This window comes from Sceloporus occidentalis, unplaced genomic scaffold (genome assembly GCF_023333645.1).
Source record: "Sceloporus occidentalis isolate IW3139 unplaced genomic scaffold, rSceOcc1.0.p SCAF_5, whole genome shotgun sequence".
NCBI classification, from domain to species: Eukaryota; Metazoa; Chordata; class Lepidosauria; order Squamata; family Phrynosomatidae; genus Sceloporus; species Sceloporus occidentalis.
Window position 1 is genome coordinate 28,901,271 of NW_028316985.1, and position 26,993 is coordinate 28,928,263.

The 26,993-nt window shown below is 39.7% G+C and overlaps 1 protein-coding gene across 1 annotated transcript in view; it reads left to right on the plus strand.

Annotated features, from left to right (window-relative positions):
- RFX4 (regulatory factor X4) overlaps positions 1–26,993 on the plus strand; it is a 100,506-nt gene that overhangs the window by 17,719 nt on the left and 55,794 nt on the right. Inside the window, exon 2 of the mRNA XM_089528037.1 lies at positions 21,488–21,574. Coding sequence (XP_089384163.1) covers positions 21,488–21,574 — 87 coding nt within the window. The remainder of the gene's footprint in view (positions 1–21,487; positions 21,575–26,993) is intronic.

Sequence of the window (26,993 nt, forward strand, 5' to 3'; positions counted from 1 at the left end):
CCAGTACCTGGCAGCTTGGCTAGCCTGGCACGGACCATCTAGGAACTTCAGATCTACAGGCAAAGGATTATTGGTGGGTCCACCAACATGTATAGCTCTGTCAAGGTTGCAAGCCTTTAAGGATCTTGGCTCCACATTGGTGGAACAGTCTTCCTTTGTACCTCCAGCTGGAGGAGGATCTAACCCATTTTCATAAACAAATAATAAATAATAATAAATAGTTTATTTATATTTCCCACCTCTCCCTGCGGATCGAAGCGGGAATACATCCAATAAAATGAATACAATACAAATACAAAGGGTTGAAGACCTTCCTCTTTGATTCACTGGATTAAGCTGCTGGGTAAGGACTGTTGGGTGGGTAGAGATAGGTGGGGTGGTGAGGATTTTATATTTATGTTATAGCATTGTGTTTTATTGTTTCATTATTATATATGTCTGATGTTCCATCCTTTGGTGAAAAGGGCATTATAAACAAACATTATTAGCCTTTTCCGTGGCTGCCCCTAATCTCTGGAACTCCCTGCCCAGAGAGGCCAGAATGGCCCCTTCCATGCTATCCTTCCACCAGCAGGCTAAGACCTACTTGTTTAGACAGGCTTTTAAAACAGAAGGTTTTAAGGCATGTGATGGGGTGTTCTTGTATTCTTTTAATGTATTTTAAGCATTTTAATCTTTTAAAAGTACTTGATTTTAGCATTGAATTTGTTTTAATTTTTGTTGTAATTTAATTCTATTTTAATATACTATTTTTGTATGTTTTTAACTGTATGGTGTTTTTGAATGTTGTAAGCCACCCTTAGTCCCAGCCCTAGAAGAAGGGAGGGATAATAATAATAATAATAATAATAATAAACATAACAATTCTGTTCCTCAACAGAAGGAAATGACTAGGGGCTGGTACTCCATCCCCTTCCACACTATCCAGTATTTACTGACTGAGGCAACTGTTTTACTCTACCTCATTATAGGCTGAATCTGTATTGCAGAAATATTGCAGTTCAACACCACTGTCATGGCTCACTGCTATGGAATCCTGGGATTTGTAGTTTGTTATGGCACTAGAGCACTCTGATAGAGAAAGCTATAGAGAGTTAAAGCGGTTTCAAGCTGGGTTAATTCTGCAGTGCATGTTCTGCTTTGCCATGCTCTGCCATGCTCATTGCTTATTGAAGCACTGAGACAAAATTGATCTTAAGGGTTCCAGGAGCTAAAAACACTATAAACTAAGGAAAAGTTGACCCACTACTATCAGGGGTACAGTTTCAAATTCAAGTGAAGGACAGGAAAGATTCAGGAGATGTTTCTTTTCTTTGTTTTAAAAGACTTATTTCTAGCATATTTTAATACCCTTTCATTACATCACCAGTTATCACATTCTTCACTTATTGCCCTAACTCTTTGTTGGTTATTTTGAAATGGAGTAGATCAGTTGAACAGATTGGTTTTTTAAAGTAAATTTTATTACTTAAAACATCATAACATACAGCACACTCTTCAATACTGAACAATTCCACAATGGATATTGTCCAATAAAACAGAGATAAAAGTGAAAAAAGTAGAAATAATTCTTCTTTGATTCAATTCCTCATTAAACATACTGGAATTGCATTAATTCTATTTTTTTAAGTAATTAAATAACATTATAGTATTGTGTACATCAAAGCTAGAGTAAGCATCAATCAACCTATTCTCCTTATTTCCAACCTTCCCTTCTATTCTTCCTCTCCTCTTTCCATTTTGCTTTCCTCATCATCCCTTCTAACACCTTCATTAATTTCATTTCCCCTTTCTTTCTATACTTCATTCCTTCCTTTCCACACTCTCTCCCTTATACTTCCTTCCCTCTCATTCCTCTCCTCCTCTCTCTTCTTACTTCCTCAAACCCTCTTTATATTCTCTCTTCCTTCTAATTCACATATTCTAACCTTCTACACTTTCTACCTCTCTCATTCTATCTTCCTTCCCACTGGTTATTTTTTTGCTCTCCCTTTTTTTGACTTACCATTACTGTCCTTTCTGTAGAAACTTATTCTATCTTTACTTCTTTCTAAAATTTCCATTAAATTCTATTTTAGCTTACTCTAGCTACTTCTTATTTCATTTTTTTATTTTTTACATTTCATGTACATTTTTGTTTTGTTTTCTTATTTTCATACATTTTGTAGATTTCCCCTTCATGAACTAACTAAATAAAAGATATTTCAACTTGTATTTAACTACATATAGACATATGTGCATACACACACACATGTATATGCATATATACTGTATATATTTACTTAATCAAGAAGAGAAACCTATCATCACAATATTTCCTCATATTTCTTTTAGGTAATTGATCACTGGATTCCATTGCTCCTTAACTTTCCCATATGAATTTTATCTTTTGTGTTAACCCATCCATTTCTATGGCATCGTATAATTTTATCAACCATTCTTTTATTCTAGGAATAGAGCTGGACTTTCATTTCTGTCATATAGTTATCTTGCTGAGTTGAACAGATTGTTGAATGGAGAGTCAGAACAGAACAGAAGTTTATTATACTTCAGCAATTTGCCATTATGAGAAATAATTCATTGACTCTCAATGGAGAGTCAACGTGTGAATATATCCCACTGATTTAGTGAGTCTACTCTAGTTGGGGCAAAAACAATAGGATTCAGGCCATTGTGGAATTTCATACAGCTCTGCTGCTTCATGTTCCTCCGTCTTCCTCCCTGAGTTTAATAGGAAGTCTAGTTCTCCGGCCAGACTTTGTTGCTTTATGTCTTCAAGGCATTTCCAATTTATGGAGAGCCTAAGATGAACTTGGCACGGGGTTTTCTTAGCAAGATTTGTTCAGAGGGGATTTGCCATTGCCTTCCTCTGAGGGTGAGAGTGTGTGACTTGCCCAAGATCACCCAGTGGGTTTCCAGGGGTGGGCAGGGATTTCAACACTGGTCTTTGGAGTCCTAGTACAACACTCAGATCACTATATGAGACTGGCTCTCAATTAGGGAACTACAGGCCCTCCAGAGAGACATTTTCCATGACATTTGGATGAGTGAATGTGATGCAGACATAAGACAGTCCTTTTCTTTGGGATCAAATAAAAAAAACAACAACAACAATCGTCAACATTTGGTTACAAACCCCCAATGCTTTGGGCACTGTTATTGTCCTGTCTTCATTATCTTGGAGGGGCTGGGTGGTAGAATATTCTGGAACCCAACAGAATATGCTGGAGTACCAAATTGCACTCCTTTGGTGGGGACTACAACAAATCCAAAATACCCCCCCCCCCAAAAAAAAAAAACCCTCACTGGTTGTTCCCTCTGCTGCTTGTTGGGCCATAGGAAATTTTAAGAAATGCTACTTTTTCTTACCTGAAAATTACAAAATTTCCTCAAATACTTGTTGCTTGCAAAGGGATGAGCATTCAGGGCTGCCATTAGTTAGAGTGAGGCAGCTGTCTCAGGCAACAGATGGGAAAACGTAAAAGGGAAGTGAGTGATGAACTGTTTAATTTTATTATTGTAATTTTACTGCAGGGAAGGCAGAGAGGTACCTCTGGGACTTGCTGCCTCATTGGCCAAAATTAACTTTTCTGGCTTTTGGTAATATATACCTAGACTTGGGTGAAGGGGCCTGGTACTGGTACCTGAGGCAGCAAAATGACTTGGGCTGGACCTGTGAACAACTTTTATTTTACTGACATTAACAGCTTCCCATTTTAAATTCAGGACATTTAATTCATTTTCAAAAATAATTTAGTGTACATTTCTCTTGTTCACTGACTGCTGTGGATAAAGATTTCTAAGAAAAATTAAATCCTGTAAAGTCATGTGTCAGCTTTGTGTGTTCTTTTTAATTTGATTGATGATGCACCAGCAGCAGATGAGTGGAAGGATATTATTTCAAGCAAAGGGAGTATCTTATAACTCCTTACCTTACAGCTGTACTTGTTTTTTGGTGATCTATGGGCTACTTTATTAATCTGTTCATTTTCTCAAATGGACTGTTACTATTAGAAGGTACAAAGACATGATTTTGTGCTCAGTTCTGTTAGTATGGCAGTACTTTTGTTGTGGTAGTATTAGAATTCTGACTTTTATAGTGGAATAATAACAAAAAGAGTATTTGAGAGTGAAGAGGAGTGGTGTCAGATGGCTCTCACATTAGTGAAGTGATGAATCTAGGGATCAAGCTATAGTAGTTGTACTGTATTATGACTCTGGAGATCAGGGTTCAATTCTCCACTTGGGTATGGAAATCCATTAGGTGACCTTGCGTGTGTCACACATTCCCAGTCCCAGAAAACCCCATTATCAGTTTGCCTTAGGGTTGCCACAAGTGGGAAATGATGTGAAGGCGCACAACAACAAACACATTTGTTGTAGGTTTGAATATGGACTTTAAAAGAATTCTGCAAAGTGCATAATCCATTTGGGAGTGAATGGGTTCATCTCTTTGGATAGATGCCGAGATAATACTAAAGCCCAGAAAGTACTCACCACACCACTGCACATAAACCACCACTGATAAAAGGACCCACTGTAGCCGTATATGGAGAGGAGAAAGAGTGAAAGATAAATGCCAGAAAACAGCATAGATACAGGCTGTTCAGGAATAATTCTATATGGTAAGCCAGAATCTGCCATTGCTTTAATTTTATGGCTACATAAGGTCTAAATCTCTGGTAAAACTCAGCTTTTTGTTAACACAGGATCTGAAGCAGGACATAAGCACAACCATACCTTTACAGTAGGAAAACCAACCTGTGATTAGGAACTCCAGCTGTTCTGGATGGGGTTGCTCTTCCTCTGAAAGATGAAGTTCATCGCTTGGACTCAGCACTGCTCCTGGAAAGCCATTTTGCTGCAGTGGCTAGGAGCACATTTGCCCAACTTCAGCTGGTAAGCCAGCGGTGCCCTTTTCTGGGGAAGACAGATCTGGCCACAGTGGTTCGTGCCTAAGTTATCTCTTGATTAGGCTACTGTAATGCACTCTACATGAAGCTACCCTTGATATTGTTTGGAAGCTACAGCTAGTGCAATATACAGCAGCCAGACTGGGGCAGGTTTGCATTTTATAGACCATATAACACCAGTCCTGCAAGAACTGCTCTGGCTTCCAATTTGCTTCTGAGCAAAATTCAAGGTGTTAGTGTTGACCTACAAAGCCCTAAATGACGTGGGACCAAGATATATGAAAAGGCCTCTCTAGCCTCTCCCATATGAGCCTGTCAGAAATCTGAAGTCTTCAAAGGAGGCCCTTTTGCATGTCCCAACACCTCATGAAGTTAGGTTGGTAACAGAGCTTTCTATCTAGCAACACCTCAACCGTGGAACTCCCTATCTAAGGAAATTAGGCTGGATCCCTTTGTTTCATGCTTCCATCAGGCAGCCAAAACAGTGCTGTACCACGTGACATTCAATATTTGAAATTGCGGTTTTAACTATTTCAGATTATAGGATCAGTTTTACACAGATTTTAGGAGTTATAAAAAAGTTTTTTTAATGTGTTTAAAAATGTTTTTCTTTATATTGTTTTATTTGGTTTTTATTTGTTCATCACCTTGGGAGTCCTTATGGATTGGGAGGTGATACAGAAATACTATAAATAAATAAATACCCGCATGTTAATGTTCACTAGTTAATAGTATTGAGAGACATACCGCCTTCAGTACTGTGGTAGTATATAATGTTATGGCTAGTAGCCATTCATAGTTTTAACCTCTATGAATTATTTTAATTCAATTTTAAAACTGTCTGAACAGGCACCTATCGTTATATCTTGTGGTAGTGAATTTCACAGTTTAGCTATGTGCTCTATGAAGTATTGTATTTTATCTGCCCTGAATGTTGCACCATTCAGCTTTGTTAGATGACCCTGAGTTGTAGTGTTTGGAAATAATTTGAAACTTCTTGAATCTGTGAATATGTATTATTTATAGTCTTCCACAGGATGTTGATTTAGCTGCATTTTGCTCCTTTATAGGGCATACCATAACATCTGATTTGTCATGGTCCATGGTCTGAACAGGACAAACATATCACCCCAAAATGGCATGGTGAGATATTGCCCCCTCTGCTTGGACAACAAACCACCAGTGGCTGCCATATTAGTATCATTGATGACTGAACTGTATTTGCAAGAAGAAAGAAATAGGTGATATTTTCTTTTTATAAAAGCTACATGTAGAAGCTGCACTGCATTAGCACTTACAGCTTAGGAGAGTGTGGTTTACCATAATGTAGAGGACCTTCTTTGTTGGACAATTTCCTGGGTATTCTCCAGAATCAGGCCCCTTTTCATGACATTTTTAATGGATTTTAACAGCTATTTAATTCTTGATCGCAATCAACTGATTTTGTAAAATTAGCAAACTCACAAGTGGTGCCATAAGGTAGTCAGTGGGTTATTGGGGATGTAGAATTTAGAACAGTCAACTCATGCCAGATAGCAGCATCATTTGAATTTGTGTTTTGCGATCAAGCAGTGTCTGGAGATATACTTTTGTCTTAACTTGAAGGAGAGCTATTTGAAGTGCTAGTTTTAAAACAGTAGGTTGCACAGGAATATGCCAGCAGAAATGATCTCTCTTCCTATTCTCTTATCTAACAAGTTAATGGAAAAATATATGCTGCACAAGCAGATGGAAAGGATATGCTGTATTTTTAATGGCTCAACATAGTTAGTGGCATATAGAAGAAAGAAGCAAGTTAGGAGATAGTGTAGTGGATGGATTGTCCAATGGATTCAAACTGCAGGAAAAGAGATTCCACCTTAACATTAGGAAAAACTTCCTGACAGGAAGAGCTGTGTAAGAGTGGAACAAACTGCTTCAGAGCATGGTGGAGCCTCATAGAATCATAGAATCATAGAGTTGGAAGAGACCACAAGGGCCATCCAGTCCAACCCCCTGCCATGCAGGAAATCACAATCAAAGCATCCCCGACAGATGGCCTCCTTCTTTGGAACTTTTTAAACAGAGGCTGGATGGCCATCTGTCAAGGTTACTGTGATTGTGTCTTCCTATATGGCAAGGGGTTGTCCAACCCTATGATTCTATGTGATCACTGGCAGATAGGTTCTAGAATCCCTATTGGCATAATGACAAAATGATAATAGTTGTTCAGCATAACCAGAGGCATCAGTAGGGGGATGCGGGGTGTTCAGACTGCACCAGGAGACACACCCTGTGGAGCGGTAAACTTGATAGGAATGGCACGGCTGCTGGATGAGTGAGAAAGGGCATCACTGCCCTTTCTCACTTGCCCAGCAGTCACGCCAGACCCCAAACGAGCTGTTTGCTCCTCTCAGCAGTTGCCATTGCTGCAGAGCTGGTGCCTTCTATTCAGAGTCTGGCACTGCTGCTCATCCAGCAGCTGCACCAGACCCTGAAAGGACCCTCCAAAAGCCACAGAATCAGCCCCTCAGGAGTGCTGTTGCAGGGTGGTGCTGGTGGCTTCCATTCAGAATCTGGCATGGTTACTGAGTGAGATCCTAAATAGGCCCTTCAGAGGCCACAGCACCACTCCTCAGCAGAGATCTGGCCTGGCAGTGGCTGTCCAGGGAGAAAGCAAACAAGACAGCAGGAAGGAGGAAGTGGGGCAGTTCAATCTTTCCAGGCTGCACACCAGGTGACACCAATGGCATTGATGCCCTTAAGCATAACAATTATATTTTGTGTTCTGTAGCCACTACTAGATAGTTTATGCCTTAGCCTAGCAGTTTACAGATACATTGGTGGCTAGGAACAGACTCGGACATCTCTTGTTAGCAATTTGCTTGTATTATTCTCATATCTATTAAAATGGGAGATAAGTCATGTCTATGCAGTTCACTTTCCTTCTTTTGTATCTGTCTTATATAAGTCTAGGGATTCCTTTTCCAGTTGCCTGGCTCCCATCCCAAGAAACCCTGTCTCTGGCAATGTTTGCCCTAGAATGGTTTAGGAGGGTAGAATTTGCTGCTTAGAGGCCTGATTCTGTCACTTGCTGTGAGAAGATGCAGGAATCCACCCGCTAAAATATTGTGTTGTTTTCGTCTCTTCTGGACTGCCTGCTGCATTGATTTACCACCAAATTAACATATCCTACAAAAGTGTTATATGTCTATTTTCAGTATTAAACAATATCTGGAAGATCCCAAAACTTCAGTCAGTTTCAGCTCAAAACATACAGTCAATGCATTGTCATAGCTGTAATTTAGGAGTTTATCGCATGGCTTAAAAATCCGTTTTATCTCTATCCAGCTTAAGTCTTAATTCAGGCTGCATCTTATCAAAAGGTTTTTGACACCGAATCTGTGGCCCAAATACATTCTGGGTGCATCCCCACTTCCAGGAGTGCTCCTCGCGGCTCTCTTCAGATCCAGGAGTTTACCAGCTTAAGAAAATAGCTGCTGGAGCACTCATGGAAGTGGCGATGCACCTGGGATGTATTCAGACAGCAGATTTAGCGGCAAAAGCCCTACAATAAGATCAGGATGCAGCCCAAAATAAGACTTAAACCAGATAGAGGTAAAACAGATTATTAAGCCTTGTGATAAACTCCTTAGACTGTAATCATCTTCTTGAGTGCAGGGACCACACATCTTAATAAATGTTACACCATTATATAGCATTGGTATTGTATATAATTGGTGATACTATGTCAACGAATAATGATAATTTTGCTGAAAATGTTGCAGAGAACATCTGAAATAGTATTTGCAGAACTAGTAGCTTAGAGCCCTAAGATCTTCCGGAGAAGGCTTTCTCTCAGTCCCTCCACCATCACAGACTCGCCTGGTGGGGACACGAGAGAAAGCCTTCTTGGTGGCTGCTCCTGCCCTCTGGAATAATAATAATAATAATAGGATTTATTTATATGCCGCCCAATCACTGGGAATCCGGGCGGCTTACAACAGAGGGGATAATAGACGGTTCCCTGCCCTCAGGCTTACAATCTAAAAAGACACGACACAAAAGGAGAAGGCAATGGGGAGGGGGGGGGGAGGATCAGGTCCAACATTCTTCTCTCCCTCTGAGGCCTGGAACAAGGCAGATGGACAGAAGGGAGGGCTCTTTTTCTTAATCGAGGCCGGGCCAATGGCGTTGGGCCTGTCCTTTCGCTCCCTTTAAGGCCAGAAGATGACAGTTAGAAGGAGGAAGGGGAGGGCTCTTCTTCTCATGCCCTTCCATGAGAAGCAAGGCTGGCCCTCTCCTTACTTGCCTTTTGTTGGCAGGCAAAACTAGCTCTGTTCAGCCTGTTCAGGCAGCCTTTTAATGTGTAGTCATGGGATGCGTTTTATGTGGGATGAGTATTTTGATTTTATTGTGATTTTAATGTTTGTGATTTTATATTGTTTTTAGCTGATATTTTAATTGTTTTATTGCAATATATTTTTAGAATTTTTATTTGTGAGTTGCCTTGGGTCCCTTCAGGGTGAAAGGTGGAATAGAAATTAATTAATTAATTAATTAAAATAAGCATTATTAAATATATAAAGTAGGGGAAGGATCATAGCTCAGTGACAGAGCTAGGCATGTATTGGAAGCATTGTATTGTATTGCCACTTGATGATGAGCTAGTTTTATATTAATTGCTATTCTGTTTTATCGATGTGTTTTATGTGTATTTTAGTGAACTGTAATCCTGGCTTGATCCATTTGGGAGAGGTGGGAAAATATAAATAAACTATATTATTATTATTATTATTATTATTATTATTGTGTTTTTAGACTACAGTTCCTAGGGGCTGTGCTAGCTGGATGAACTTAGGAGTTATAATGTGCAAATGTAACTTTTTTGAGGTCTAAGCCAAGTGAGTGCCTTGTGTATAGAGGACTTCATGTTCAGATCCTGACATCTCTGATTAAAAGGAGATCACAGAGCATGTGATGGGGGAAAATCTGCACTTGAGGACATGGAAAGCTACTGTAAATTAAGAATTAAAAGACAAAATTGACCTGGATGGACAAGTAGTCAAACCAGATTTAAGGCAATTGCTCTATGTTCTTTTACAAGTATGATGACCAGAGGAGTCTGTTCTGTGTTCTCGTATACTTTCCCAAATAGAACAAATCCTGTGGGTTTACATTTTTTAAAGCAAATGAGACCCACATTTTTGTGATTTTCCAAGCTTTCAGACCTCCAGCCACATTTCATTGCCTGCCAGGTTTTCTGTCCCTTCTCCTTTTTTGCAGGCAGAAAAAGGGGACAGGGAGGATAGAATTCCTGATGGCATCCCATATATGGCTAGCAATGAACTGTGTTCAGATTTCTGAGACATCCATTTTGTGGGTCTCTCTCAGAACAATTTAAATTGAATACAGTTTAGGTATACATGGGAAATAACATTGGGACTCATTGATTCTATTGACTTATTATTTTTATTTTTTTAAAGCTGGAACTATTTTAAAGCTAGAGCCACACACTTTCTATCTTTGTAGTGTTAAATGGCATTTCAAATAGATCAATGAAGTTGATCTACAATGAAGTTGGCACACAGTTATATCAGAACAAAAACAACTGCCAAAAGAAAAAAAAAGAAAGAAGAAACATGCATGCCCTTAAATTGTTCTTTCTGACTACAATTGTCCCTCAGTCAATCAGTAATACAAACAATGGACTAGCTAATGTGTTAATTCAAGTCTAAGATCTAAAAATAATTTTCAAACAACAGTGTGATATATGCTAATTATGAGGCTACAGCTATAAAGCATATAGCTCTTACTTGTAATCAGATCTGGGAAACATTACTTTTGGGGCTACAACTCCCATGACCCCTACTATGGCCATACTTGCTGAAGAATTCTGGTAGCTGTAACCCAAAACCTTTCTAAATTCTGCTCTAGATCCACTTCTAGTATTCCTAAACTGGTCTCTGTGGTTTAAATGATTTCTTGAAACAAGTGCTGATGGGCCACTATTAGTACATGAACAAGACTGGAGAGATATTATATTAATTTTTTAAAGAATCCTTCCCCATCTGCTTGAACAGCAATGTATTGTTTGTGAGATGATTGCTTTCCACTTGTCCTTCCATTCGCCTGTACCAAACTGTAACTGAAATGGAATACAACATCAGATTTGACCCTAAAGCCCAGAGCAGCTGAGTAAACTGGCTATTAAAACAGTAGCAGGGATGAAAACTGGTATAATGGATGTTTTGTGGCTGAGTGATTCAATAGATTAAGCTGGGAGAGGCATGTAATTGGTGATAATCACAGTAATTGGAGCTTCTGGACTGCTTTCCAGTATTTACACACTCTAGTATTTTGCATGTGTGGATATGCTCATAAGTATTTGCTTTCTGCTTGTTGAAGATCTTATTGATCTCAATCTGCCAGTCTGTCAGTGTTTTCATGCACTATCTTCCTCTTGATAGAGTGGAAGAAAGGATTTTGCAGTGCACTCTAGCATGAGAGTTTAAAAACTAAATTGCTGCACATGTAATAAATTGTCTTTCTCTGAAGAAACAAGATCTTGAGGTCTACCATAGACTCACCTTTTAAATATAAAAGATTTCAACCAAATATGTAGGACATCTCGGTCCTTCTCTTGTAAAAAAAATTGGTCAAAGAAGGACTCAACAAGGTACACAGAAATAGTGGAGCACTGAACTAGAATTTTACAGCAGGCATGATTTGCTGCATCATGGAGAATGAGTATGTGTTTGTGTTTTCAAGTCTCCTGTCCATCTACAGAAACCCCATGAATTTCATAAGGTTTTCTTAAGTAAGGAATCCTCAAAGGTGGTTTTGCCAATTCTTTCCTCTGTAATATAGCCAACAGCATCTGGTATTCATTGGCAGTCTTTCATCCAAGTATTAACCAGGACAGACTCTGCTTAGCTTCCAAGATCAGACAGGATCTGGTGCCTTTAGGGTACTCAAGTTGGGAAATGGATACCCCTCCTTGATATTGAATAACAACACCTTTCCTCTCTTACCCCTGTTTATGTGAGCTAAGACTGATGGGAGTTGCAATCCATAACATATTGAGGTGGAGGCTCAAACATTCTCCAGCTCTGTCAGTCATCCTTTCCATTGCAATTAAATCATTTGCATGCCCTGCCAAGGATCTATAAATCTAAATCCATTCATGCCGCCTTTCCTTATATTAAGCAATAAAATAAACAAAACATTTAACACACACACCCCAAAATCCTTCTGCAAAAATCTGTTTCACTAAATTAATGTGAAACAATGTCCTGTTTGTTATATCTGTTGAAATGGATATCTGAGTAAACTAGGCACTTACCTGGGTCACGATCCACTAAATCTAGGTCTGTATCAGTCCTAATGGAGTCAGATGGCACCTAATGGAGGAAGTAAGTAAGGGTATCATTTAGGGTGGACCATTTCCTATATTTTAAGACACATACTATTTTCATCAGGTGCTTCTGATCCTCTACTTATATGCTGCTGTTATTTGCTGTCAAGTCAGTTTTGACTTACAATGACCATTAGACCCTTACATTTCTAAGACACCTTATTACTATCAGACCCGCTAAAGTCTTTGCCAGTATATTCTACCCATCCTACCCATCCCACAAGTGGGTTTCTCTGACAGTCATTTTGGTGTATGTTCAAAATCAGTTTTCATTCCTCACTATTAATGAAAACCTGGCTCAAACCCTGTTCTGACCTTTAAGAAATTCATCCCTTTTTGTTTCTTTGTTTTGCTAGAATAGCTTTCTTGTGATAATTCTCTATAACTCAGGGGAGGGCTAAGAATGTTACTTCTAAAAAAGCAATACTGTTATGTGAAATAGTATTGTAATTTTGCTATAATGAATAAATGTAACTCATTATTTTGAAATGTCACTATAGAGCCATTTTTATGAAGGGATGCTTGGGAACAGTTTATCTTTTTTTAAGCTAAAATTTTAAATGTTGTGAGAAAGTAATTTTTTAACGGAATGCATTATGTAATAAATTACAGTTTTTGAAGAGTGAGGCAGTGGGTTGCACTTGTGGGCAACATTTAAAAGCAGCAAGCAAAGTTACTTTTAAAAAGTAATGTTCTAAGCAATTTCCTATCCCAATATACAGGATGGGCTGCCAGACAAGCAACAACATCTGGTTAAAATGGAATAATTACTATAATTTCTCCCCCAAAGTGGTAGGGATTCTTTCTTATGTATGGTTTTGTTCTTTCATCAAGACACCTATTTGTGATAGTTTGTTTAGGGATGGGCTGCTAGAACTCATCTTTTATGCTCACTTGAAATAACTGTTTAAAATAATGAAACAAAAGAAGGTGACAAAGGAAGTGGGAGTTGCATCAATGGCAAAGTTTTGGCAGATAGTTGTATGCCCAGACTTTGCAAATTTCATCTCACCAGTGCTGTCCCCAGGCTGATGGAAACAATAAACCGCTCTCCCATCTTCTAAACTTTAAATACAAAATGGTGGTGGGCAAGGGCAATAAAATGCTTTCATTGGTGATCTGGGGAGCTGAATTTTAATCACACAAGTGGCACAGCCTACTCACCTCTCCCTCTCCCTCTCTCTTTGTTGGATCATTTCCACGTTGAGCTCAGTACACAGACTGCCTATTGAGCGACTGGTATTCAGCAGCAAGTATTATTCAAGACTAGATGCTTGTTTTGTTGAATCTAAAGGAAAGAGTAAGAAGACTCCCTTCTTTCCCTTTTATGTCTCTAGACTGTCTTGCACTTCCCTTGCAGAAGAACTGAGTGCCAGAGTTTGAGAAATATTAGCACAGGAACTTTTGAAAGAGGGAGAAATGAAGGCAGTGCAGTGGGATGGGATGGTGAGATTTGACAAGAGAAGGAAGTGCTTAATTCCTTGATATCAGGAAAGATGTAGAGTCTAAACTTTTTCTGTATTAGATGGAACTGCAGCTCTATTGTGACTGCTTTGTATGAAAAGCCTTTCTGTGTAATAGCCAATTGGATGAGGTGACCACAGCACCATTGTTAAGTTTTCCTCATGTCTTTTCACACCACAGACAAGATTTTTTCCAACACTGTTCCAGCATTTTGCTGCCTGAAGCGAAACAGTATCCTGTGCATAGTACTGGAGTACTCTGCCAAGTTGGCACCTGAGGCAGAAAATCCCATAAGTGCCCTCTTCACCCTTTTGCATGGTGAAAATAGCAATAATGTTGTAACTGATTAACAATCTGCTGCCTTTTTGTGACACCCAAAATAGCACTGCATATAAATGATCATTCATTCTGTCTAATGGTAGGAAGGCTTTCAGTGTGGAGTGACACAATACGGGATGAGAATGTTTACCAAGGTGATGAATACAAACACCTTAACATCTGGATGTTATTTTAGGCACTGAAGCTCATTGACTCAGTTGTATAAATACTTGGACCCAGGCCTGGAAAAGCCTCCTCATTTTTTACCACTGAGTAACAAAATATATCATAACCTCTCTTATACTTGCCTGTTTTTTGAACTAAACCTGAAGTATGTGATATTCACAGGGTAGCCTTTTAAACGGATTCCACAAGGAGATGAAATATGGAAACATTATAGGAGAATCAACTATGAAGCTTTTATTTGCATGCACATGTGCATTTCTATAGTTTTAGTGACCCACAGAGTTCCAAAGGCTTTTGGTATGACCTGGTTCAGGTTCTTAAAGATGAGTCAAGTGAGCAAAATTCAATACAATTCAAGCAGCCTACCTGTGTGACCCATGCCAGTGTCCTGCTTATGCTGTGTGAATTCTGCAGTTCTTCAGGTACAGAAACAAAGCTGGGGATGGGGAGATGATACAAGTTATTGCAGGCTGGCACTCCATTTGGAGGGGAACCAGGCCCCAACTATGCTGAAAATGTTGTTGTCATTGTGACAGAACAGCCCTAAATGCTGTATTTTTTCATCCTGTGAGAGCAGGAAGAACAGATGCTAGTCTTGTTCACAACAGCCCAAGTCTTGATGCTATGCAGCAAATTACTATATGAACTGTAGTTGTACTGTATGAATAATTTGCTAAGAGCAAATTATGTTGAGCTGTAGTCCAACACACTGGGCCAGTAAAAGAATCCACACCACTCTTTAAATTGCTGTGGAGCTCTTTGGCTTTTACCACATGACACACAAATGGGATGGATTATACAAAACTGAAAAAATATTTGGAAATTGCCTTAATATGTTTGATTTGTAGAGGTCACACAACAGTCTTCATTGAGAACTTAGCTTATATTACTGCAGAACTTTTATCAATGCCCCCCCCCCTTTTGATGGGCAGTTACCAGAGATTTGTCTTAAGCATATTCCCTTTTCTTTGTCTGAATTATGACCCGTGACTCTTATGTGCCAGTTGGCTTTGTCATCAGGCTCTGCCTAATGCACACATCAGAGAAAAGAGACACATAGCATGAACTTCTAGTGAACCCCTGTGTCCTTGTTTACTGACAGCGACAGATAGTGGACTCAGTCCATTCGTACTCATGTTTTAGAACAATTCCTGTCTCCTTCACAGTGTTGATATATTCCATCTGCAGAGGACTCCTGTGCTTTTTGGAGGGAGTGTTTTGCAATGCAGTGCTGCAATGTTACTGAAGGAGGCAGCAGGTGGCAATTAACCCAGTAACCTGGAGAAACTGTGGTTATTATAATTAGTGGAGGGGTAGCATAATAATGTAGATATGTGTTGGCAAACGGTCAAGAAACAAGAGGCTAAAGAGCTTTATTCAGCAGAAAGGAGTAACTTCACTCAAAATCAAAGCAGATCATGGGAGAATTCCTTTTTTGTATTGCAACCTAGAACTGCAGTCAAAATAGTAACATTTCCAAGCTCCTTATGTGCAGAGAGGACAATCCATAGGGACTTCCCATCATGTTTAAACATTGCTTGGCAGCCTTTAAAACAGGTACTCAGAGAAGCTTTATATTCTCTCTTAACAGTTCAGGGCCCTATCCCAAACTGTATGTGGCTGTGCTGACCCTTAATGTCTTAGAGGCAGTAGAGACTGGCACTTTGTGCTGGCCTGACTGCATACTAGGGCTGAGCATTCACATACGGCACACAGCATGACGACGTCCATGGCATGCAGCACCCAAACGGCACTGGCCAGAAGGGGCGTTGCCATGGCGCATGAGCATGCCTATGACAGTCCTGCTCAGAGCAGCTTCTTTTAGGGAGTGGGTCGGTGCCGCAGTGTGCGGCTGCTGCAGCACTGACCTGTTTAGCTGCCTGTCTGTATAGTCCCTTAGAGAGGGGAAGCTGTTACAGAATCCTAGACTATATATTCTGGAGGAAACTGAACCATTTGTCACTCTGAGCCACTCTTAAACTTAGCAGCCTTTGCATGCCCAGGCTCAATGATTACTAGTGTGAATATTTGAAGACTTCCTTTTCTTTTTCTTTTTCAACCATATTCATTGTCTTTCTGCTTCATTCTAACCTAGAATCATTTTCTCTTCCATTTGGCCATGTATTTGATTTGTAAAAATATTTGTAAGGGGAGATAAATTTATAAGTTTTGTATAGAAACTAAGCTTGCTTCTTTTTCTGCTAGACCCTGTGGGAGTGGGAGTGCAAGTGCAACTGGCTGATGTTCAGCTACTGCCTTACCAGTTAGATTACTCTGCTAGAGAGATTCAGTACACTCTCTTACATTTCCCACAGCTATAATGTTTGGCTGGAACAAGGTGGGAAAAACTGAATCCTTCTCAGAATTTGCATTTGTATTTGTGACATAGTGGCTTGAGCGTTGGATTATGACTCTGGAAACCAAGATTTGATTCCCTGCTTGGCCACGAAACCCACAGGATGAGCTTTACTATTCTTTTAAAAGTATTCTTCAGTTTTCTTTTTAAAAAAGCATAATTAATGTAATATGAAGTCTGGTCCTTAGGTTGCTACAGTACAAAAGATTCAAGCTCTTTTATAGTCTCTCATTGGCAATACTGTATAGTAAAAGTTACAGTAAAGCTATTACAGCTTTGAACATCATACTGTTTGCATGTCAACATATTTTGTGCATTACAGTGGAACTGCAAAAAAAACAACAACATGAGGTATAAAGAATACAGTGAGTAGGGATACAAACACCTTCTTTTGCACATAACCATAGCAGTGGAAAAAGAGGCAATTGAATTTCCTCATGCTGCCCAATCTGATTATTTTCATAACATCTGAAGATTATGCACACACACACACACACACACACACACACACACACACTCACTCCCTGAAGAGCGGAACTGATATATTAGCCACAATAGACTTCATCAACCTAGTGCCCTCCAAATGTTTAGGATAACGTCCATCAATCCTGATCAGTGGTCATTGGATCTATAATCCCAACAGTATCAAAAACAAGCAAATTAGGGAAGGCTGCACTTAAAAACAGGCTGCAGATTCATCATAAAATGTGTATTGGATCTGAAAATTTTCATGCTGAACCTTCCTATTTCTCAAAAGTAACTAATAATTAAATAAAAGTAACCAAATTAATTATTAAAAGCAATTAAATACTTCCTTGTAGAAGCTGTTGCCTGTAGTGCAAAAGAGGTATCTGCCTCATTGTCCTGTCCACTTCTTTGTCACCTCAACACTTACAATAAAGCACAAGACAACTACATGAAGCACAACATAATCCTGTTTGATCTATGTGATTTATATTTCTTCTCTAACATATAGTGAGATAAAACTGCTAGAGTTATAAAAGTTACTAAAGTTACAGTTACAGTGCAAAAGAAGTGAAGTTACCCCCTTCTAATGTACTTATACATTATTGGGAAAGGAGTTAATAGTGAGTGAGTAGTTTGTAACTAATTACTCCATGTTGTGGCATTTTAAAGGATAATAAGCTACATATGACAATTATTTCCATGCATTCTGGCAAAATGTTTATTATACATATTTTGTTCTCTTGACTTAAAGGAAGAATTCCCAGCTGAACTGACTGGTTTTGATGATGATGTCTGTATTTTTTGAGCGACTGGAATATCCCAAGCCATTACAACAGTTTACCTAATTAGGCTCAGCATTTTTGTAAGCATAATATAGTATAATACAGATGTATTACAGCATTTTAAATTTCAATTATATGGAATTTGAAATATAAATGAAAAGAAGATGCTGTTAAAAGCTTTCTGTGTGTGTTTGTATGTTTGTGAGTGCGAATAAAGAGATGAATACATATCTGAATTAATGGATTTTGAGAATCAAAGTACATTTTCCTAGCCTGCATCCAAGGAACAAGGAGGTGAAGAGCAACTCCCATTGTTCTTCAGTCACATGTTGGCAAAGCAGAGCTGTTAACGTTTTAGACTGCAGGTACCAGAAGGCACCAAAGGTCATACTGTCTAGGGGATTATTAGAACTATCATCCAAAACAGTGACCTTTCCGAGCTGTATAGTGAAGAGGAATTAAAAGGAATGTCCATGTGGAAGTTCAGACCATATCTTAGACACAAGCTGAATATGAATCTCTCAGGAATCTAATTTTGTTGTGTTTTTTAAATAAGAAATAACATCATAGACTGGGGGGCATAGGAGAAAATGACAATTCAAGGCTTGTGATGCTGACAAGTAAATATCTTAGATGGCTCTAGAGATGGCTAGAGCAAGGGCTTTTGAAGATTGTTGTTATCTGCCTTCACGTTGCTTCCAGTTTATGGTGACCCTAAGGCAAACCTATCATGGGGCTTTCTTGGCAAGATTTGCCTTTGCCTTCCCTCTGAGGCTAAGAGAGTGTGACTTGCCCAAGGCCACCAAGTGGAGTGTAATGGCTGAGTGGGGTTTGAACCCTGGTCTCCAGAATCATAATCTAATGCTCAAACCACTACACCATGCTGACAGTGGGGAAGACCATTGTAGGAAGGTTTTCCTATTCTTCATGCTCATTCAAATACATGTTTTGAGGAAGATCTAATTCCTATCCAGTGGGGTTAGCCTGGCTGCATATCTGCAATGGGATGGTTAAAGGCAAGTGGGCAGGCATTATACACAGCCTGTATGGAAAGAGGGACTGATGCAGTTTGACAATGTATGTGAAATAAAATGAAATGTACAATCCAAAATATATGAATTGGCTTTGTTCTCATGAAAGAGAATATCAGCTCTTTTTAAAACTTCTGTAAAAAGGCACCAGATCCTGTCTAATCTTGAAAGCTAAGCAGGATCAGCCTTGGTTAGTACTTGGGTGGGAGACCACCAATGAATACAAGGTGCTATAGCAGAGGAAGGAACTGGCAAAACCACCTCTGAGTATTCCTTGCCTAAGAAAATCCTATGAAATTCATGGACTGGCCCTAAGTTGACAGGTGACATGAAGGCACATAAACATACATAGCTGTATCAAGCAGGCCAGTCAACCACAGTGTAAAGTTATATTTACCTTAGAAATTAATTTTTTATGAGACATTAAAAAAGTCAGATGTCTAGCATCTAAATATAAATGCACAGTTTTTCAAAAGTGACAGTGAAAGCAACCAGCTCACATCACATCCTTAACACTCAACTGGCATTGGCTTGTAACAGACTCACCATAACAGAGTCAGAGGAGCAGTTCTGCCATTAAAACTGAGTCCATTGTTCAGATTGGGATGAGCGAAGTGTGACCCTCAAGATGTTGCTGGACTGTAAATTACTAAACTGACAAGGGATGCTGGGACAACCTGATGATATCTGGAGGGCTGCCCTTTTATCTTATTACCAGCCGAGGTGGGTTTCTGCACCTAGCTGATGAACAGCTGACAGTGATAATCTTATGCATATCTACCTAGGAAGAAATCCTACTGACCTCAATGAGTCAGCATGCATAGGTTTGGGCAATGTTCCATTCCTGGCTTGACCTCTTAGTGGACAAGCATATAACCTGACCATGGACAGCTCACAGTGACACCCAGTATGGCTACAAATCAGGCTGAAAAGAAGAAGGCAAGAGCTAATTAGACCTCCAACTGCGAACTTTAGCAGCCCTTGGGCCCAAAGCTAGGACTAGATTTGAGGAGGGTGGTCAAGATGTTCTTCAATAGCCAGTATCTCACTGGTGTACTAGGGGGCAGAGGAGTGTTTAGTGACTGGTATACACAGCAATAGAAGTTGGTGCTCAGTGCTACACACCCCCATGCAGTGGTGTGTTGGTAAATCTTGCACTACAAGCCTTAGAGTTCCCTCTGCAGAACATGGCTACATAGCCCGCCCACCCCCCAAAAAAACTATGGATGCCGGCCATGAAAGCCTTCAACTTTCTTATCTTAGAGTTCCCCTTTCTTATTATGCTTCAGTTAGCAAAATGCTTCTTGAACCAGCTCTGTCCTTCTCCCTTACGCATTCAAGCTTCAGTTAAGAATATAAGATGATATGGATTTCCCACAAAATCAGAATTTCGCCTAAAAATTAGGAAGAACTTCCTTATAGTAAGAGCTGTTCAATAGTGGAATATGCTGCCCCAGACTGTGATGGAGTCTCCTTCTTTTGAGGTTTTGAAACAGAGGCTGATGTCAGGAGTGCTTTGATTGTGTCTTCCCGCATGGCAGGGAGTTGGACTGGAGGGTGTTGTGGTCTCTTTCCACTCTGGGATCCTATGTGTGGCATAATTTTTCCCCTTCTAAGATGCAAAATTAGCTTAATTTATGAGATAAACATTAGTCCTGTGCAAGTGTTCAGCTTACAAAGACCATGATCTGCAAATATGTAGGGCATGGGACTTTTCACACTGGGCACACCCCATATTCAAGTACTTGCCAGCCTCACTACCCATTCAGTCCAGGCCTCACTATGTTGAGTGGCAGGATCTGAAAAGGAGTTGCATTTGCTTGAACATAGATAGCAATAGCAAGTACATTTCTATACTGCTTACTGAGGTAGGCAGTATGGAGTGTGTGTGTGTGTGTGTGTTGTGTGCCTTCAAGACATTTCCAAATTATGGCAGCCCTAAGGTGAACCTATCACAGGGTTTTCTTGGAAAGTTTTTTCAGAAACTTCTTCAGGGTTAAAAAAAAAAAGCCTCTTTTGGACCCTTTGGCTACCAATTTGGGCCAGGGCTCATTATAAGGCTTTGGTCCTAGTATTTAAAACCCTGCACTTTAGTATTTGGCAGCTTAGCTAGCATGGTATGTACCATCTAGAAATTTAAAATCTGCAGACAAAAGATTATTGACGGTTCCACCAAAGCCTATGGCTCTATCAAGGCTCTGAGCCTTTCAGGATCTGGTTCTGCATTTGTAGAACAGTCTTCCTTTGCACCTTCACCTGGAGGAGGATCATATTCTCTTTTGCAAAGGGTTGAAGACCTTCTTCTTTGATTCAGTGGATTGCTGAAGTTGTTGAGTGTACCTAAGGTTGCCAAGATGGGTAGTGACTGATAAGGAATTGTTTTAGTATAGTAGCATATTATTTTAATATTTTAACATTTAGTACTTTTACTGTATGTGTTTTATCATCTCTTTTTTATTATTGAGGACATGTGTGATTTGAACCTGGTTTTCACATACTGCAGATATATGATGAGATTTCTTGTTGGTGAGAATAATATGCATAAATTTAAAAAATGAACTTTTGTTTTGCAGAGAGTTGGATTGAAAGATGCCTCAGTGAAAGTGAAAACAAACGTTATTCCAGTCACACATCTCTTGGGAATGTTTCTAATGATGAAAGTAAGTATACACAATTCACCACAGAGGATCATACATTCCAATTGCATGCAAATATCCCAAAACAACAGAGTCTAAGCTGTTGCTATCTAGGGTTATTGAGCCAATATGCAACACATGGTCCACTCGTTCAGCTGGGGTGATAGCTGGGATAAAGTGTCAGTCACAGCTGTTCAAAGAACAGTTTTATGTCAGCCCTATAGACATTGGTAAGGGGTCATGGAAGTTGGAGTCAAACAACATTTGGAGAGCGGGCTCCATGTTACTCATTCCTGAAATCCGTATCTCAGAGGTTACAGTACTCTCACACTCTCTCCTTTCTTCCCAGAGTTGTTCTGAAACCTGTTTCATCTTGTCTCACAGGCTGAGCAGATTTTTCAAATATTGACAGTGAGAATATTTGTTGTCTGAAATAAAAGGATTTTCAAAATCACTTAATTCACTTTGGGCAGAATGCAAATAATGGTCTTCTGAAATTGTTGTTGTTTATGCTAAATTGCCAAATAAACCTAGAGTTTAGGTTGTGTGCAGAGTTTTAAAATTCTGTCTAGAGGCCCCAAAGGACTGCTTACATGTCCATGTACCACAAATAGGTATATCACAATAAAAGCAGTTCCGGAACAATAGTGATTTCAAGAAACAAAATTAAGCAAAACAAAAGCCCCAGAGTTAAATCAATCTCATGAGGGAAAATTTCTACCCATCTCCCAAAGTCAGTGTGGCCAGTTAGACTCCATCCATGAGAAGAACAAATATATTCATCAAGGTCATAGTGGATATGACAGTGCTCCACTTCTTTGTAAAAATATATCATGATGATGTTAATAAACTATACATGCTTAGTGGTTAACCTACCAAACTGCAAAATTATAAACTAACTGGGAAGATTAAATTTAGGACTAGCCTATAAAAATAAAAATTTTAAAAGTTATTTGTTTGGACTGCAACTACTATAACCCCAACATGACCATGAGCCATGGTAGCTAGAGGATTATGGATATTTTAGTCATTAAAAGTAACTTTTCCATGCCCGGCATTGACTTAAGGGAGCAGCCTCCTTGGTGACTTCTGCACCCCCTTCCCTTATTTTCCTATACTGTCCTCATGTTAACATCCTGGGCACTGGTGACTGTTTCAGTGGGGCACCAAATCTGCTCTTTGCTTTAGTACTTGCTGGAACTATCCAAGGTTCTGAACCATATCCTCAGAGCAGGCAAAATTCCTTGACTGTTTTTTTAATACTTGGACTGAAACCCAGAGCCTATTCACTACCCCATAACACCAGCCACCACTATCTGTGTGGAAGGCAAGGCATGTCTTCTTTCCATTATTAGTCTACAAACAAATTGTCTTTAGGGTAAAACCCATGTTTCATCTTTTGAATGCTACCTAGTCTCTCTGATAGACTGCCTTCTGAATTTAGCCCTTGGATCCAAAATTCAAAATGCCCTTGACACTACCTCTCTGTGTACATTATAGAACAAAAGTAATATGAATCTGTGTTTTGAAAGTTGGTTATATTGAGGAATAGCGAAATAACCGTTAATGAATTAGTGAATAACCATAAGGTTGTGAGTTCAATACCAGGCAAGGGCTCAGGCTCAACTCAGGCTTGCATCCTTTTGAAGTCACTAAAATGAGTATCCAGCTTGTTGGGGGCAGTTAGCTTACATGCTGTGCTTAAGTGCACTGATAAGTGATATAGAAATGTACTTGCTACTTGCTACTTAGTGAATTAAATCCAGATTTAAAATCTGGAAAGCCACACATCCCCTAACTCTGTGTAAGAAACATGGTTCTTGTAAGATGCAAGCCCCTGTCAGATATTATTCTAAATGTATGAAAGCTCAATGAGTGTAGGTAGCAACTTACTCACTGAAACTGCAGTTTAGGATTATGCATGATCAATGAAAATATTCCTCTTTAGCTAAATTTTATGCATGTGGGACTGAAGCAAAGGAGACTTCTGCTTATTCACATTTTAGATACTTTGTTATGCCATTTTATGGTCATATTGTTTAATTTTAGTTAGGTACTACCTCATGGGCTAAAAGGTAGAATGTAAAAATCAGCAAGATATTCTTCAGCTAAAGCATGTTCATCAGGACCTTGATGGACATTTTGGAACTGTGGGAACTAATGAATGCTCCTCAGTGATAGAAGAGAAAGGTTAGGGGTGGATGGAAAAATCTACCATAAAAGGTGCACAATTAATTTGTGGAATGTGCTGTAAAGTGTTAATGGGCTTTGGTGACTTTAAAAGAGGATTGGACACATTCCTGGAGAATGAAGATATCAGCAGCCATTAGTCATGATGGCTACAGCACATACAGCCTCCAGCATCAGAGATGAGTATGCCTCACTGAGTACCAATCACTGAAAATGATGTGCCCAGCATTGATGATATGGCTGTGTACTTTGTGACCCCAGAAGGAACAACTCATGCTAGCAGCTGGAGGGCACAGTGGGACGTGTGTGTGTAGACAGTTGCCCCATGTTACTATGGAGTGCTTTGGATTTTCCTGCAAAATCCAGAGCAAAGGGTGACTTTTTCTAAGCTGACTAAGGCAGTACTAAGGCAGATTAGGTGTGGAACTGGCCTTCCTTCATGAAGACAGTCTGCGCTCAAACTGGGATTTTGGCTCTGCATTGTGTAGATAGATTGCAGTGAGAGCATGGGGAAATTGGTTTAATTGGCTCATGTAGGCATGCCCTGAGATGATCTCTCTTCGTGTTGTTTTATGGTGATCGTGTTTTAGCAGTTCTAGTACAATCAGATGAACAAGGCTGGGTGGCTCATTTGAACAACAGTTCATCAGAAACGTGTTGGGAAGCTCCCTTATGATCAATTCCTCTTCTCTGTTTGCCTGCTATCAAGTCACAGATGTTGTCTGTGGCACTGGATACAGCCAACAGCCTAGCCTAGGTGATGAGAAGACCTCTGTGAAGTAGTCTGACACACTTGACCTCATGTTTGTTAAACTGATGTCAGCAAGCTTTCCTTTGTGATATCATTATCTCTCAGTAACCTCAGCTTGCTGACCCAAGTTGAAGGTGCTCATTGCTGTGCAGTTTTTTATCCAGATAGTGACTGTTTGATATACACTAATGACAAAGCCTCAGACAATTGAATCTGCCCTTGTCTCCTCAATGGCTGTGAATGGAAAAGAAAAACCATCAATGAGGGAAGGGGATCAGGTGCATAAATCAGAACCAGGTAACACTAACATTTTAGCTGTATACTTTTTGTCTCACAATATGACAAGGAAAGGGTGGGGTCAGTGATTTCATCTGCTACATTCTCTGTCTTGGTAGGCCTCAGGAGAACAGTTAAATCAGCATCAGTTGTTGGGCATGTCACTCTTAGGGAGGGCTCAACTTACCTTTAAGATTCTGACAAATTGTGCAACCCTTAAAAGCTCCCTTATATCACATCAGACTAGTAATCTACCAAGCTCAGGAATGGGTAACCTTTGGCCCTCCAGACACTTTGGACTATACCTCCCAAAATCCATTATCTTTGGCCATGGGAGCTATAGCTATAAAGGACACAGAGTCGCCATCCTTAATCTAGTCCAATGTCCTCTCCATTGAATGCCAATGACATTCTAGGCTTTCAGGCAACGTGCTTTCCCAACTTCATTAATGATACTTTTAATTGAGAATGCTAAGAATTGAAACCAAGACCCACAGCATTCCTGCCTTCCTCCTATTTATAGACCTGTAATTCCAGAATGCCATGCAGTTCCTGCACTGCCCTATAATCAGCCCAGCTGGAAAAATCCAGCTACCTCACCCTGAGGGTTATCCAGGTGAACCTGGTCCTTGAACTTTTGTGGCGCTTCCCAGATACTCTGGCAGAGCTTCAGCCTCTGGCTTATCAGAGGGAACCTCCACTCCCCTTGCTGCCAAGCAGGAAGATCCCTTCAGTGTCCTCACCACTCCTCTGTCTCTCTTATAAGAATCAAATATTGTTATCAAGTTGGGGCTTAGATGAAATGGCCTATAAGGAAGGAATTATTCTTCCCTGTCCCATAATTCACTTATTGTTCTAACAGTGGGTCAGACTGGTTGGGCACATTTAGCTTGGCTAAATGTAAGGATCATCTGCCAAAATAAATTGGGGGATGTGGTGGCCTCTTATGTAGCTGGCTTTTCTCTGATGAATGAAATGGCCAGAGGTGGAAGGGAACTCTTTTCCTCCATGTTCTCACCCTCTCTGTGAAATGTGTTAGGCAGAGGTCTGTTTAACAGCATGTGATCCTGTAACATTTGGTGTAATAGGATAAATTTAGTCTCAGGAAAAGTCAGTGATGAAAGATTTAGGAGATCTGGAGGTGCTGACTGATGGCAAACATTATAGATTGTCTTTTTAATAGGCAAGCTCAGAATTCAGAGTTATTTTGTAAACTAAGATTAAAACAACAGGGACTGCTAGCAGTTACCTACCTTGAGCTTAAATTGTCGCTGACAGGTGCCTATCCAGCTATTTCAAAGGAGAATCCGCCACCATTCAGGGTAGTCCATTCTATGCTTCAACAGCTCCTATTTTAAGGAAGTTCTACCTAGAGCTTGGTTAGAATGTCTTTTCTCGTCATTTGAATCCCCTGGTTCAGGTCATACCTTGCGGAGCATCAGAAAACAAGATAGTTTCAAATTTCATATGGCAGTCCTTCAGATATTTGAAGAAGACTATCATGTCACTTTTAGTCTTCTCTTTCTTCAGGCTAAACATACCCAGATCCCTGAAGCATTCCTCACAGGGCTTGGTTTCCTAACCTATTACTGGTTTGGTCACTCATCACTGGGCTTTTTTATATCCTTCTTAGTATGATGTTTATGTCTCATGTCTCCATGCAAATAGTGTTGATGCACAATGTCTGTCCATTTTTGTCAGACTTCTACAGGAAAACACAAGAAGTGCTATTTTTTAATGAGATTACTCTGCCTGTGGCAAGTATGAGCAGTTTGTAACACACACTCAAGATGTTGGTGGACTAATACTTTCATTAGCTCTAGCAGAACTTGAAGAAACTATGTTGAGGACTATCACTTCCAGAATCCCTCAGCCACCTTGTGCTCTAAAAGGTTTTGGAGTTGTTGCCCAAAAAAGTAAATTCTGCAAGCTTTCCATCCCTGTCAGCAAAATCAGCATAACACTAGTAATGGGAATTTCCATGTAATAATATCTTATGGTTTGCTGTTAAATGGCCATCATGCTGATTCACACTGTCTCTTTGGATCCTTTGCATATTCTAGAGTTTATCGTTAGAAGGCAGGACATTGCTGCACCTGGACCCATAAGGCCCTGCTCCCAAAATCTACCTCTCAGGATGCCCCATCTATTCCTACATGTACAGTGTAGATAATATATTAGCATATGAAAATGCTGTTGTAGACATGTGTCCATAAGGGTGCATAG